The 16,435-nt window shown below is 36.3% G+C and overlaps 2 protein-coding genes across 3 annotated transcripts; both read left to right on the plus strand.

The window, feature by feature from the left end:
* The first annotated feature begins 5,238 nt into the window (after positions 1–5,238).
* LOC137725423 (putative E3 ubiquitin-protein ligase ARI2) lies at positions 5,239–9,826 on the plus strand. 2 transcript variants are annotated; one of them, XM_068464093.2, is made up of 7 exons: positions 5,239–5,797; positions 6,193–6,225; positions 6,324–6,603; positions 6,846–7,326; positions 7,554–8,102; positions 8,212–8,378; positions 9,326–9,826. In XM_068464093.2, the coding sequence occupies exons 1-7, from the start codon at positions 5,678–5,680 to the stop codon at positions 9,469–9,471; spliced, it is 1,776 nt and encodes a 591-aa protein (XP_068320194.2). In that variant the 5' UTR covers positions 5,239–5,677; the 3' UTR covers positions 9,472–9,826. The 2 variants fall into 2 exon arrangements, with proteins under 2 accessions (XP_068320194.2, XP_068320195.2); XM_068464094.2 differs by having other exon boundaries at positions 5,290–5,797; positions 8,212–8,369.
* A 2,545-nt stretch (positions 9,827–12,371) lies between these two features.
* Positions 12,372–15,357, plus strand: LOC137726826 (DNA-directed RNA polymerases II, IV and V subunit 11). The gene is made up of 6 exons (XM_068465781.2): positions 12,372–12,512; positions 13,823–13,931; positions 14,017–14,106; positions 14,233–14,311; positions 14,490–14,585; positions 15,128–15,357. Exons 2-6 carry the CDS (start codon positions 13,879–13,881, stop codon positions 15,158–15,160), a joined length of 351 nt encoding a protein of 116 aa, XP_068321882.1. The 5' UTR covers positions 12,372–12,512; positions 13,823–13,878; the 3' UTR covers positions 15,161–15,357.
* The last annotated feature ends 1,078 nt before the right edge of the window (positions 15,358–16,435 follow it).

Below are 16,435 nucleotides of genomic sequence, written 5' to 3' on the forward strand. Positions count from 1 at the left end.
GTTCAATGAAAACTATAAGCATTGACAAAGCACTTGTGACAATGACATCATGACACTTATGCTAGGATTTGAACTTAACGCGATTGTGACTAGCAACCTTCACTACTTGTGAATATAAGTGTGTGACAATTATGTGAAACAAACTTATATTCTAGCATCATATTCATGCAAGCCAATCAAGTGTCGACCCCTAATTAACAAACACAAATACGTTATTACTCGCACAGTTAAGCCAATTGCATTCACGATTCAAGAACTCATAATTGGAATTTATCAAATCAACTTGCACACATAGTTATGGCTTCGAAATCACCCCTAACCAATAGGGGTTTAGCCACTCATGTTCATAGCAAAATGAAAGGAAAATAAATTAAACATTGAAATCATAAAACGAATTACACCTAGAATGCACCAACGACGAAGCTTGAGCATCCAAGAGTCTTTCCTTCTTTCTCCTTGCTACGGCACAAAGGTGGATGGGATGGTTGGGATGTGTTTTAGGATCAGGGATTATGGAATTGGATGGAGGATAGGCACGGCAAGGTGTAGTGTTTGGCTGGAATTGTGTTTTTAGGATTTTAGGATGTGTAGAGTGGTGTGGCTAGATGAATGGACGAAAATTGGGTGAATGAGTGATCCCCCAAGTGCCTTGCTGCAAAGCCTTATTTATAGGGCTAGGAAAGGTTTTTGAACTTAGTTGAAACCAAAAGGTTTTTTGTACCAGAAATTCTATACATGAAACACTTAAAGGATATATGTGTGTAGCTTGGACAAGGTAGGAGACAAGATAGGACGGCTAGGAGACAAGGTAGGACGGCTAGTGACAAGCTAGGACGGCTAGGAGACAAGGTAGGACGGCTAGTGACAAGCTAAGACGGCTAGTGACAAGCTAGGACGGCTAGTGACAAGCTAGGACGGCTAGGAGACAAGCTAGGACGGCTAGGAGACAAGCTAGGACGGCTAGTGACAAGCTAGGACGGCTAGGAGACAAGCTAGGACGGCTAGGAGACAAGCTAGGACGGCTAGTGACAAGCTAGGACGGCTAGGAGACAAGGTAGGACGGCTAGGAGACAAGCTAGGACGGCTAGGAGACAAGCTAGAAATTAGGCACCATGTGTGAATAGATAAAGCCTTCTAGAAATAAGGTTTTTTAGGCCCCCTTGCAGCTCCCTAACTGAATTCAAGCCTTCAAATTCGTCCATCCTCATGCCTCCATGCTTGCACTATCCAATCTTGGCCCAAAAATGCTCTAGAATGCTCCAAATTGCTTCTTTTTGCATACTTTGACACTAAAACCTGAAATTGCACGAAAATGACTTTAAACACTTAAACTAACTAAGGAAAAACAACATAAATGCATGAGAACAAGCCAATTAAGTCGCATAAAAATGCTCCTATCACTTGTATGTTCAAATATTCTCACATGTTCTTAACTAGGACAAAATCATCAAGAGCCTAGGTCTAGTGTGTGGTGAATCCTTTTGAGTTTTGTGTTTTTCATAGTTTATGATTTGAATGTAAATGTTATATGCTTCATTCTTGCTTTTTGCATATGAATTTTGCTTGAAAATTTGGCATCTCGAATGTTGTGGATGTTGTTCAAATATGCATGAATATTGGAACTACAATTAGGGCTTGTTTGAAAAAGGGGTTCGGCCAAATCTTGTTAGTGGGATTTTTTGTGTTCTTTATTGTCTTCTTAAATGAGATTTAAAGTGACAAAATGAACCCCTAAGAATCCTAGATTTTTGTCCCCTTTTATTTGAGAGTTTTTAGGTTTTGTTTGAGTGAAAAGTGTTCATGGAGCTCTTATGGGTTTTGTCATGAATGTTTTTCATTGTTCTTGTTATGTTCTTCATGTTCATAACAAGAACAAAGTTTGGGAGTTTTTTTATTCAAAATTTCCTCGAAGATTTGTTTGAAATTTGTTTTTGATTGGTGACGTATGTTGAATTGTACTTTTCACTATTTAATCACACTATTCACTCATCGCACACTCCTTAAATCACTCCAAAATGGGCCACCCGATGAAGTAGGGTACTTTTGCGGTTTTTAATGCAATTACATAAAGTTTTGATACTTGTGTGTATTTGCATTTTGACTACAAAGTTTACGTTTTTACGTAAAGGTCCAAAACCGCTAAAGGACAAATTGTTTTGCTCGTTTAATGAAGTTTTTGTAATTGTTGAAATTTTTGGGTTCTAGTTGTAATTACATGAAGTAGTGAACTTTTGTGTTTTTACAAAGTGACCCCAAAAGTTTATGTTTTTGCATAATGGCCCGATAGTTGAGGTTATTGCTATTTTGGCCCAAATTAGGATGAGAACAAAATTGTCTTGTCTCTTTAATGAGAAATGGATTTTCATTTCATTTAGTTTCATTTAAATCAATTCTATGAATCCGAAAACCAATTGTGTAAGTTGCTTTCTAGTTAATGTGATTGATTAAGAAATGGATGATTATGAACCAAAGGCCTTAATAATTGAGATATGTAATTGGCCGCTTAACATTATGAATGAATGGCTTAAGTAGTTTAGATTTGAACGTAATTTGAGTTCAAATGTGATGTAAAATGGCATATGCCCTTCTCTTTATTTCAAGTATTCCTTTTTTGTTCAATTGCATGCAAATTTGAACAGTTAGGTCCAACTAATGGTTTAATTAGATTAACTAAAATCAACAACTACCCACCTTAGACCCAAGGTTCAACACTAGGTTCGTGTTGGATCAAATCAAATGGTTCATAATCATCCTACAACCTAAGATGACTATATAGTCCATATGAGGATGCTATGCATGCGTTAGTAGTTCCATAAAGTCTCGCTCGTTTCATCAAAACAGTGGGAGTATTATATACTACTAATTCATATAAACTTGGACCAATGGTTGTGATAGGCCCAAGTCCTTTTAATAAAATTAAAATGAAATTGATGTATGCCAACATTACTCCCTCAAAACGAATATTAAGTTGGTAAACGAGAGATGCTTTGAACATCTCTTCATAGGCCTTCCACTGTAGTGGGCTCCAATCGTTTGTAACTAATACACGGGCTTCACCCTATCATGTGGAAGTTCAAAGTGTGTGCTTACACTCATGAGGAGTCCATATACATACATGATGTGGTGAGGTAGGCAACGATGATGACCAACATCTGTCATTATGAGGCTATTCTTGAACCCCTACAAGAACTAGCATGGTGGGAATGACTTAACTAAGTGTCATGGTGCTAATATCATATCATTGCGAGACACATTCTCCAGAGGCCAAACTAGATGGGTAATTACAAGAGTTGTAAATGACTAAAGCGTTATCCTCTCATCATTATTGTCGCTAGCCAACATCATATCATTATTAGGTGGGCTTGGTAATATTGAGTCTCCCATACCCCGTTAAGGGTTCAAAATAACTCTCGGATTCCATTTAGCGGGATGTGGATTTGCCAAAAATAGTGGGTGGTACCATTTGACTTAAGACCCGATCAAGTAATTTTAAAATCAACAATCTAATACGATTTATGTTGCGTTAGGTAGCAAACGACATGCCTAAAATTACACCTACCACTATACTTGACAAAAGGAGCCTTAAAGCCAACGTTTCCTTGCTTGGTATCGTCACATTGAGAATGTCCCAAAGGTGAATCACATATTGTATGTGCTCAAGTAATCCCCTACTCATGTACCTCCTATAAAACTAGCTTCAAAGGAGGAGTGTCAAAGTTATGCTAGACACTATGAGGATGACTTACAAGTCAAATGCTTAATCCTCACTTAACGTAGTGAGGAGCTTAAGAAGCTACATAAGCACATGGATGCTTCTTGTGCCATGGTTGATAGTTTGCGTAAGATGCATGACATTGAGACTAATAATGTACGATTCTCAAATGTTTGTAGTTTGTTGAATGCCAAAATGGCAAAGGGGACATTGGTCCAAAAACATGGACAAAAGATGGAAGGGATCTTCCAAGATCTTGAGAGTTTAGGAACTCCCATCGATAGGAAAATGGCCCAAAACTTTTTCCTTACATCTCTCTCGAATGATTTCACTAAGTTTATTGTAAACTATGAAGTGAATAGATTCAACCATACTTTTTCTGAGATGATTGACATGTGTTGTGAGTTTGAACAAAGTTTCAAAAGGGACAATGAGAATGAGAATGCAATCATAAGGAAAAGTTGGCATAAGAAGAAGGCAAGAAAATCCAAAGGAACATGCTTTCATTGTGGAAGTGAAGAATGTTGGAAGAAGAAATACAGGGTGCGCATTGCGAGCCTTGTGACATGAACTTTCGAAGAGTATTTTTGTCATAGAGAGCACTTTTACAATGAGCTCCAATTCTTGAATTTTTTATTCAGGCGCTAGTCAACATATCTATAATTTGTTGCAGGGACTAATAGGGAGCATAACATTGCGCAATGGGAGAAGATTGTGCAAGTTGAATCTACACTAAAATCTCTGCAAAAGCAATAGGCACCTACATGCTCAAACTGCCCTCAGGGGAAGTCTTGGAACTTAAAAATTGTTTATATTTTCCTTCTTGTATAAAGAACTTAATATCCATCTCTATGCTTTTGAGAGATGGGCACTCACTATTGTTTGACAAAATGAGTTGTACTTTATGCTTGAATGGTCATATTATCTCCCATGGTAACATGATCGAAGGACTTTTTCACCGCGAGAATAGTAGTGGGATGCATTGTATTAAAAGCGGGAATACCTCAAACCCAAAAAGGCAAGAGAAGAAGTTAACCAAGAAATGATTTGGCATCTTAAACTTGGACATGTGAACCTTGATAAGATTTGTAAGATGTCGAAAGACGGATATTTCCGCCCATTAGGTAATGACCAAATGGGTACTTGTGAATGTTGAATATTGCTTGAAAGGGAAGATGTCCAAATCTTCATTCATTAGGAAAGGAAAGCGTGCCACTGAAATTCTAGGGTTAATCCACACTGACGTTGTTGAGTTTTTCCTAATGACGAATGTACTTGAGTGTGATGGATATTCTTGAATTGTGATTTTGTAAATTCTAAATAGATAATTTTTTTCACTATAAATAAAGTCACGCAGGAATAACACACACATAATAAATCTCTACACTTCCTCTACCATTTTTCTTTTACCACACCCCTCTTTCTCTTTTAGTTAAATGGGCTACAACGCTTGGAACAATTCTTATATTTTTATTTCCGTTATTTTAAAATTATAATTTTAAAGTTCTTCGTCTAAACTGTAAATTAATTGTCCACTAATATTTCAAATACTTTTTTATTTATGACCAAAGTCTGTGTGGAGAGAGAGAAGCATAAAGCGCAGAGGCCTCCTCCGTTGCATCATCTCTCTCATTCAGACTTTCCAGTTCAGCTTCTTCCCAACCCATCCTCTGCAGAATCGCACCCAAAATCCAGCACTTCAACTAGATCCATCTCTCCCACTTCCCCAACCAGCTCAAACGACGTCGTCCAGCTTCACCATTCCCCTTCACGGAACCCTCGTCTTCAAAATTCAATCAGTCCTTCATCTCTCGTCTCTCGGGGCAGAAACCCAATCCCCAATTCGTCCCTACGTGAATTCCCTGCATGCGCGTACTGCCTATTCGTTTCGATTTCAATAAAATTTTACATTAAGTTTTCGATTTTTTTGCTTTGGGGGGGGGGGGGGGGGTTGATAAATAATCGATGGAGGATTGCTTGGGCAGCGACGAGGAGTACTATTACTCCGATCAGGATTCTCTCGACGTCATCGAGAATGAAGACTCTGATCTTCCGTGGATTCTCCCCAAGGGGCCCACTACTAAGGTTTTCCGATTGCCTTCTGGGTTTTCAGCTCTTTCTAGCAATTAATAGGAGTTTAATTTCGATTATTTATTCCTAATTTAATGGGTTTTCATGGTATAACTGTAATCTCTGTGTGTGTGTGTGTGTGTGTGTGTGTTTTTTTTTTTTTTTTTTTTTTTTGCTTGTTTTGTTTGGGTGCATCGTGCATTAATATGTATGTTGTTTGTATCAATTTGGAAAGACTTACCTTTTTTGTTGTGGGGTGTATTGGAATTTGGGTTACTTTTCGCTTTCTTAACAATTTTGGTATTATTTTCGATATTTCATATGATTTTAGTTGTTGGGTATTTCTTTCAAATAAGTTTTAGCTCAGTTTACTTATTTGGGAATTTGATGGTTTTTGTGTACGGTTGCAGGTGATCACCAAAGAATCTCTTTTGACTGCACAGGTAGGGAAAGTACAGTCCTTACTGCTCTGCTTTAAATCCTCACTAATTTGTCGTCACTGTCGAACATTAATGTTTCAATTCGGCTGTGTTTTCTGCAGAAGGAGGATTTGCGCAGGGTGATGGACTTGCTGTTCCTTAGGGAGCACCATGCCAGGACTTTACTTATTCATCATCGCTGGGATGTTGAGAAGCTTTTTGCGGTGTATGTAGAGAAGGGAAAATCTTGGTTGTTTGCTGAAGCAGGTGTAACTGTTGTTGATCATCAAGATCTTGACCCATCGCCCCCTAATTCTCCAGTAATGTGTGCTATTTGTATGGAAGATGTACCTAGTAATGAGACGACAAAAATGGATTGTGGACATTGCTTTTGCAACAGTTGTAAGTACTCTACATTTTTTTTTTGCATTTCTGATTGTTATCACGTTTATTCTTTTAGTGGATTTGTACAATTATTTGTATGCAGTTAATCAAATGGCTTTTTTTATTTTATTTATTCTATATCGTGTATTATACATATGTAGTATGTAAAATGAGCATACATAAAAGGTCTTTTTTGCCATGTGCTTTATTTTCTATCATGTAGCTACTGTCGTAAATTTAACATACTATATCTTGTTTAGGCTGGACAGAGCATTTCGTTGTAAAGATAAATGAGGGTCAAAGTAAGCGCATTAGGTGCATGGCTCACAAATGCAATGCCATTTGTGATGAAGCTGTTGTCAGAAATCTAGTCAGTAAGAGGCATCCCCAGCTTGCTGAAAAATTTGACCGTTTTCTTCTTGAGTCATATATTGAGGACAATAAAAGGGTTAAGTGGTGCCCGAGCACTCCTCATTGTGGGAATGCAATACGCGTGGAGGATGATCAGTTTTGTGAGATAGAATGTTCTTGTGGTCTGCAATTTTGTTTCAGTTGTTTATTACAAGCTCATTCACCTTGTTCATGTTTAATGTGGGAGCTTTGGGCCAAGAAGTGCCGTGATGAATCAGAGACAGTTAATTGGATCACAGTTCATACAAAACCTTGTCCCAAATGTCACAAACCTGTGGAGAAGAATGGTGGCTGCAACCTTGTGAGCTGTATCTGTGGACAAGCATTTTGGTGAGGGTTCTTTTTTTTCCACTTCATCTTGCTCCCTTCGGTTGATGTATTTATATTATCTTGTTTTCTTGTACTTTAAACGTTCTTTGTAACTTGATGCAAGCCCTTGCTAATTCTGGCTTGACAAACGTCAAAAATGAGCAAAGATTTCCATTATGGGTTTGATATCTATTGACTACTTTTGGAGGGTTGAAACTGACTTCTACTTTCTTTACTCTTGATGCCAGTTGGCTATGTGGTGGAGCGACTGGTCGAGACCATACATGGTCAAGTATTGCAGGTCATAGCTGTGGTCGGTACAAAGAAGACAAAGAAAAAAATGCTGAGCGGGCAAAGCGGGATCTTTACCGGTATATGCACTATCATAACCGTTACAAAGCTCATACTGATTCCTTTAAGCTTGAAAGTAACTTGAAGGAGAGTATACAAAAGAAGGTGTCAATTTCAGAGGAGAACGACTCGAATCTCAGAGATTTCAGCTGGGTAAACAATGGACTCTCCAGACTTTTCAGATCAAGGAGGGTTCTTTCATATTCGTACCCATTTGCTTTCTATATGTTTGGAGAAGAGCTGTTTAAGGATGAGATGACAGAGGAGGAAAGGGAAATAAAACAAAATTTGTTTGAGGACCAGCAGCAGCAACTTGAGGAAAATGTTGAGAAATTATCCAAGTTTTTGGAGTCACCTTTTGATCAATATAATGAGAATGAAGTTATGGATGTAAGGATGCAAGTGATCAATCTCTCAGCAATCACGGATACCCTCTGTCAGAAAATGTTAGTGTCTGAAAATATCTTGGCATAACTCTCTACAACACACAGTTATGAATGTGTTTGTGCATATATGTGATGCTCATTAACACATGTTTTTTTAAACTGTATGCAGGTATGACTGTATTGAGACTGATTTATTGGGCTCTCTACAGCTTGGTATCCATAACATAGCTCCTTACAAGTCGAAGGGCATTGAGAAGGCATCAGAACTTCCTGTTAGTTGGGTCAATAATGCCAATAATGCTGATAAAGGACCAGCATTGCATTGTGGTACAAGTGGTAAAGTAGATTCCATGAATTCTTCTGCCTCCCTAGATGTCCTAATGAACAAAAAAGAATTAAAACTATGGTATTTGTAAAGAAAAAAACTCGGTTGTATACCATTTAATATGTTATATTCAAACATCTGAAGCTTTAGTGAGCGAGTAGAACCTGTCAACTTTTCATTTGTCGCTATTGTGGTATACTCAGGAGCTCAATTGCATGCTGAAACTTTATTATAGTTATTATTATCATTAAACAATCTTAGACTATATATTTGATTATGCCTCTTCTTACTTATAATTCACAATGCAACTTGAGCATGTATCTTCATCAGCCGATAATGTTTTTGGTATATCTAGCTATAGCTCAAATATAATAGTCATCCCTTATTTGCAATGGTTATATGTTAAGCTTTATGATCAGTTTTTTTGCTGCTTAGGTAATGTTTTAACCTGACCAGTTGATTTAAAAGATTGAAGGCTTTTTTTGCTTCTTCTGTGGTCAGCTTCTTTCACCTTTCTTGTAGTTGTATAGATTAGTGAAAACTTACATCTGATTGGAATCCCCTTAGAAAGATGAGAAACTTGGACCTTTTTTTAAAGTGGGTAGCGGTTATCACATATTTCCTGTCTTTTATGAGTAGCTCTTCCTACTAGCATCACATCATATCGTCTTGGCATTGTGATTTTGTAATTTTCAATTGGATAGACTTTACTTATAAAACCTTGGTCTGCAGCAGTCATCATTAATTTTTTCAATGAAGAAAAGCAGTGTACTATTATGTGTTCTTGGCAGTTTTTAAAGAAATTTGTTGGGGGTGCAAACTATCGATGGTTCTTTTCTTTCATGTTCAGTTTTAAGAAAAGTTTCATAGTATCGTCTCTTGTATAGAACATGATGGATGCAAAACAGAAAATTCAGGCTAACATGTGTAAGATTTTACTGATACACTTCTAATGTAGGAGGATCGACGGAACTGGAACAACCTTCAGGTTTTGGAAGTTCAGATGAGAGTGGATGCTCCTCTCGGAAGCGTGCTAGGAAGGATGGTCTTGGAGGTGGTTTTGATCTAAACTTGCCAGCAGAGGTTGACAGATCTGATTCATGAAAGCTGAATGCTTCATACAGAAAAAGGTGTACAGTCTCTAACGTAAGACCGTATTTTTCTACGATGGTATCATTATTATTAAACACTCAAGTGCTTTACGTTCTAAGATCCCAAGTGCTCTGAGTTTTCCCATTCTTCCTTGTGTTGCTATTTGTTTCTCGTGGAAGAGAAATTTGGAGATCCTTGTATCTTAGATCCTTTTCTTGTTTTTGAAAATATGTATTTTGTAGATATAGTTTATGGAGCGGGGGCTATTCGGGGGAGCTAAATTTGTAAATTTTCCAACTGAAATTTGAGCTATTCTTAGTTATTATCTTGGGTTAATATTCAAAATTTTTGGAGACTGGAATTTGTATTGGGAGGTCGTTTTCTTGTTTTTTTTTTTTTTCCCTTCCCCTTTTTGTTGTGTGCAAATACTAAAAATAGACCTGACAATTTCTTACATGACTCGTTAACACGATACGAAAATAACGGGTTTCGAATCAACACGATAATTAATTGGATCATTATCGGGTCACATGATAATAACCTGTTAATAACGGGTTCTTAACAAGTTTACACGAGAGTGATACGCAGGTAACTTGTTTCGATACAATTTTGATGATTTTAAAATTTTAAACTACCAAAAAAAACTTACCATCAAATACAACTAGCATATGGGTGCACACAAATTGTGAGAAATTTTTTTATTTTTGTTTTTGAAATAGAAGGAGAGAGGAAGAGAGTGATGGAGAATGTGGGAGTAAGAAGTTTTTTTTATTTTATTTTTTTTATTTTTTTAATTAAAGATATTTTAGGATTATATGTAGGTGAAGCTTTGAAGAAAAAAAACAGCAAAATTTGATTGTGTGAAATTACATTTTTGCCTTATATTTCTTATACATGTTCTGTTTTAATTAAAAGGTTAAACTAGTAATTTCATAGAGTTTTGGTTGACAATAAGTGTTTTATTAATTAGTAGAGATAGATATAATGAATATGTATATATTGTTTTTTAATTATTATTCTATATAAATTTAAAATTTTAAGTTTTATTTATTTATTTATTTTTATAGTATATTTATTATAGGCAAAGATTGAGATTAAAAATCATAAAACACACTAAAAATAAAAATATCATGTAATTTAAAAATACCAAACACATTAAAAAAATTATAATAATTAATTTACATGTGTGAAAAATATGAAAAAAAATATGCAAACACTCGTAGTCGCATTCTCTACACTTTGAGGATGGGTTTATGATCGTTTGAATTTTTTAAAACCATACAAACTCTCATGAATAGTATTTTTAAGGGAGTTCAAAATAAACAAAATTCATAATCATTAATATATAAGTCTGAAAGATGTGAAAGCATAATAAACATTCATAATTGCATCCTCAACGCTTAGACGATAGTTACATGGTCGTTTAGATTTTTAAAACTCTCCAAATCTCATGAACAATGTTTTTTATTTGGGTGCAAAATTAATAATAATTATTGTAGAAGTGTGAAAAATATAATCACTCGTAATGAAATGCTTTACAACTTTCATAAAGGGGTCAACTCTGAAATTAAGTATGTATAAACTAATTTAGTATTATGTTTTAATTTTTTTTTGGGTCAAATTATGTTTTTCATTTTCATTTTTATTGATTTAAAATATATTTTTCTTAACGATTAACGGGTTGGGTCAAATTACCTGATAATATTAACGGGTTGATTTGGGTCGGGTCATATTACTCGTTTACTTTAACAGGTATTACACGACACGACCCGTTAAGCTATCAAGTATAACACGAAAATGACACGAATACGAGAAACATGACACGAATACCAGGTCTAACTGAAAAGTCACTAGAAAAGCTTTCTTTTAGGAATGATTTTTTGTTTTTCTTTCTTTTACAAAAAGAGGGACAACTGGTGGTAAGCCATAGTTATCTAACCCCTTCTAGGCTAAGAGAGGCTATGGAAGATTTCACTCTGCCCATTGCTATAGTCAATCAAACTCATCAACTCGGATCATCGAACCCGGGGCCTTCCACATTCATGTAATTGAAGTGAGAACTTAGCATTTGGTTGGTGGCAACCAACTCAAATCCAACAACCACTTTGGATTGTGTTTTGTAAGTTAAGCATCGACGGTATAATTCATAACCCGAATTAGCAATCGCCCGCGGGGCAAATGCAGGTCGGAGAATTTCCTACCATAACAAGTTAGGTATCTATATTTGTTGTATATTCATTTACCATGTCTTAATTTTATTGGTTGCAGTTCAAGTTTATACTTGTTCAACTTCATTACAAGTGGAAGTTATAGAGCATCGAACATACCGTCATGTGTTGTTGGCAATTCACTCATGTTGTAACACGTATATTATTGACCTAATTCAAATTTTCTATTTTATAATACTACACCTTGGATTAATGAAATATCAGCCAGTTCCCTTTGCCTGCCGATATTATATTACGAATGTGATTGCGTGGCCGTGTCCGTCACACCTGGTGTTAATAGCGGAATATCGCTCAAAGTGAAAATGAATATTATTAGACTGCAATACAACCCACTAATCCACGGCGGCATTCGTTTCTCTTTATTTGTTTGCATTCCTGGCTACTTGATTTGCCTTCACCCCCAAGCAGACCAGACTTTCACCGAAACGCCCAAAATTACGGGGACCGATGGTGCAAAATCAGGTCCAAACAGTTCATTGATGGTGCAAAATCAGAGCCGAACAGTTCATCGTTTCATCTGCTTGACCCAAATTGCATACTGAGTCACTAACTAATTTTAAAATAAAGAATTGAATCCAAGACGGATTTCAAACACCTCGTTCGATATGTATCCTCTTCCATCCATATGTTTGAATATCATAAATAATGCGTTTAATATTGAATTACTACATCATACTGCTTGATGTAAATATATCCTTCTATTAAAATAGAGAGAGAGAGAGGTTCCAACGAAACAGGCCAGGCCGGAATACAAAACTTTGGGCAACCAAGCATCTCTCTCTCACTCTATCCAGCTTCTTCCTCGCTCGTCAGCATAGCAAGATCGTAAGTGCTCTCTCTCGCTCTGTTTCTCTCCTTCATGCGAGTTGCCTGTCGATTTCTCCGGAAATTTTATTATTTCTTGCTGAAAATTTTGTTTTTTTTTTTGGAGCTATCTGATTGTTGTTGCGATTGGAATGAAGAATTTAATTTTTCTGATTGTTTGGATTGTTTTGGTTTTGGTTGATGTTCCGGTTTCTGGGTTGGCTATACGGCGGTTTTTTTCACCATTGCTGCACATCACCTACACTTTGTTAGTGGAGGAGGGTGGGTGGCTGTTCTCCCCAAGAGAGATTGTGGGGATTAGGGGTCTTTGGGTTTAGAGGGTTTAGGAGCCATGGAAGGCCAAGAGGGTCTTGCACCTCTCTAGAAATTAGATGGGAGATGTGAGTGGAAAGGCGCATGCCCATTGTGATTGCAAGTAAAATACTGGGAAATGCAGATGGATAATGGTATTTCTTTTTGCTTGGAGATTCAAATTTTTGGGTTTTTTGGGCACATGAAAAATCCCGCTTCTCTGTTGTTATACAATGAATTTGATATCGCATGAAGGAGTGAAAAGATGAATGGGCAGAAAACATATTCAAGAGAACATAAATGCAAAATTTTCTTTAGAAACTCCATAAAAGCTTCATTTTTAGTTTATTTTAAATTTGTAAGGCAAACTCTAACCAGACTTTATGGATACTAAACATAATGTTCTATGATAAGATTAGGATCGTGTTTCTGGTTCTGGCTTATTTGGACTTGGTGCTCATTGTGTTTTATTTTTATGTACTGTAAACATAGAGGCTTTCGTACTCAGTAGTGAGATCGAGTTAGCTGTCTCAGCAATTTGGATTGTTTTGGTTACCATATTATGCTATGTACAATCAGATTATGCTTATACTCTGGTTCAATGTTAATTACTGCAAGTTCTTCATTATAAAAATTATTTGGACACGCTTTCATTCTTCCCTAGCTCTTGATCTAGGTCTGCAGCAGTTTGTATAGATCTTGGTTTTTGTACTGTTACGTTTTTTTATTTTTTTTATTATTTATTTATTTATTTTTTATGATTATAAAGTCCTTTCCTTTTATGTATATTGATTCACTACTAACGTATGAAATCAAACTATATTTGCTTCCCTCGCTTTGGTATCGACAGTATTTTAATCTCTTGAGGTGCTTATACTGTATACAACTAAATCATTATAGCGTACAATAAGTAGCTGCAGGTGGTTAGTCAAACTGTATATCATCTGTGCCGTAATATTTTATCACATTCTTAGTCCCCAGAAAGAGTTCTATAAACATTGTCCTTGTTTTGTATTCAGTAAGTTGTGCCCCGCGAAAGAGAAGAGAGCTAATTCTCAGTCAAGGAAATACTACCATGAATGCCCCAGACCGATATGAACGGTTTGTTGTTCCAGAGGGAACAAAAAAGTAATTCTACTCTCTGGAAAAAATTTAGCTCCTTTTTGAAGTATAAATTTTGAATCCTAATTTTTTTTTTTCTTCCTATTTGCAGGGTGTCGTACGAGAGGGACACGAAGATCATAAATGCAGCATCATTTACAATTGAGAGAGAGGACCACACCATCGGCAACATCCTCCGCATGTATGCAGGCCTATTCCTTTATTTCAAGTTTTATTTTGTTTTTAAACATTTTGTCATTCTTAGATCACTTGTATAAGCTTAACCAAACCCTATTTAATAATTCCTTTTGAAAATTGCGACATTCAGGCAGCTACACAGGGACGAGAATGTTTTGTTTGCCGGCTACAAGCTTCCTCACCCTCTTCAGTACAAGATTATTGTCAGGGTTAGTTTTCCCAATTTCATTCTTTATGATTATTTATCCTCTGTGAAAAAAAAAACAAAACAAAAAAAAAAAAAAAAAAGAGAGAGAGAAAGGAAAAATGCTAATCATGAAATGAGAAGTAGAAGTGCTCATATAATGTTGTGGTTGTGACCTGAACCAGTAAATGGTGTTTTTGTAGATTCACACAAGCAGCCAGTCTTCACCAATGCAGGCATACAACCAGGCTATTAATGATCTTGACAAGGAACTTGACCATTTGAAGAATGGTTTTGAGGTATTGCTTTTTGATGCTTCTCCTTCTCAACGCTTGCTTTAGTAAAACTCTCACTTAGTGTTGGTCCAACTAAATAAAGGCGTTGGGAATGCTTTTGAAATTTGAAATTTACCTTTACCTATAGCATTTATGAGATTTTTAACATTGTGCTACTATGGAGCCCTCTTCGTTTAATAATTGGTCTGAACTTCAGTGTCATGATAGTTTAATTTGGACTGTATGTCAAATGAACTTACTATCATGTTTATCTAATCATAGGTCTAGAGGACAATGATTGATATCACGCATCTGAGAGTATAAGATCATGAAATTGCTATCATGTTCGACATAAGTTCTCAAATATTTTAGAACAAACTGAGGCATAAATGCGAGGGGTTTCCTATGCTCACGTTTTTCTTTTGAAATATCTGAAAGCGCACAAGGTTCATGTGAAAGGATATGATTCGTTTTATAAGGCTGTTAAGTAATATCAAATGTGTCATGAATTGCGTACCTAGGAGTACAACGATGAGTGCATTTACATTTCTAAATCCTGTATGCAGGCTGAAGTTGCAAAGCATTCAGTGGAGTACTAGTACGCATTCCAGGATCTGTAAGGAGGCTTTTTTTTACTGTTCATGCTAGATAATCATTGTACGTAACATCAACTGCTGTCTTCTTTAACTAGGGATCAAAGTACTTTGTGTGCATTTTGATGTTTGGCTGTCTCGTGAATGTTTATCGCTAGTTATGAAATGAGAACAGGATGAAGGGGCTAACAGTTTCTTGAAAATATGGTGTGCATTGCTTCTTAGCATTACTCGTAGTCAGTGTTCACGAGATACAGTAAATGTACAAAAGGCACAAACACATGCAAAACGCCTTGGGCGTGGTCGTCTGTATGTCATAAGTTTTATGAATTATGACGCACAACACGTATATGGCACGCTGTAAAGGGTCGGCATGTTTTATAACCCATTTGCTGCTGCTCAGTTGTGAATTCACCATTAGGGACTATTTACTCCAACGACACTCTCGGTGGTAAAAAGTTGTGGAGAAAATGAAAGTAATCGGTGTGAAATTCAGTTGTGAATTCACTCACCATTTAGGCCTTTGTCATGCCTAATCAAGATATTTATAAACTATAATCGTGATTTGTAATGGATAGACAATTACATTGAAGGATTCGAATCCTAAATGTATTTTAATCCTAATTCATTGTTTTACTCTACTTTCCCACCTAGGCTAACCTAGGCGAGGGGAGGGCAGGGCAGGGTTGATGTGTAGACACAATGTCTCGACCCAACACCAACGGAATCTTATATAAAAACGTTAATTGACACTTAGTTAATGTGCATTGAGTGACCTTTTACGTTTGGTGTATTGAGTGATGTGCAATTCTTTTTGAGTTAATTACAAAAAACTACCTCAAGTATGGGTCAAATGACACTTTCATACCTCATCTTTTAAAATTGACAATGTCATACCTCATCTTTTAAAATTGACAATGTCATACCTCATCTTACGAATTTGTGTCAATGTTATACCTTCCGTTAGCTTGGCCGTTTATTTCTCAGTTAAATACTGACATGGCTTGATCCGGGACCCATTTTTATTAAAAAATTAATAAAAAATTATTAAAAACAAAAAAAATCATTTAATATTATTTAAATATTAAAATAATAAAAAATTATTTAAAAAAAAAAAAAAAAAAACCAACGTCAATTCGTCCCTTCCCCCCCTCTCTCCCTTCTCCCCATCTTCATCTTCTTCCCCTTTCTGCAACTACAACCCAGAAAAAAAATAAATAAAAAACCAATTTGTTTTCCTTGCTCCTCACCCCCTCTTCTCCCCACACCCACGCACCCAAC

The sequence above is a fragment of the Pyrus communis genome, chromosome 5, assembly GCF_041283825.1.
Source record: "Pyrus communis isolate YQ-2024b chromosome 5, ASM4128382v1, whole genome shotgun sequence".
Classification (NCBI taxonomy): Eukaryota; Viridiplantae; Streptophyta; class Magnoliopsida; order Rosales; family Rosaceae; genus Pyrus; species Pyrus communis.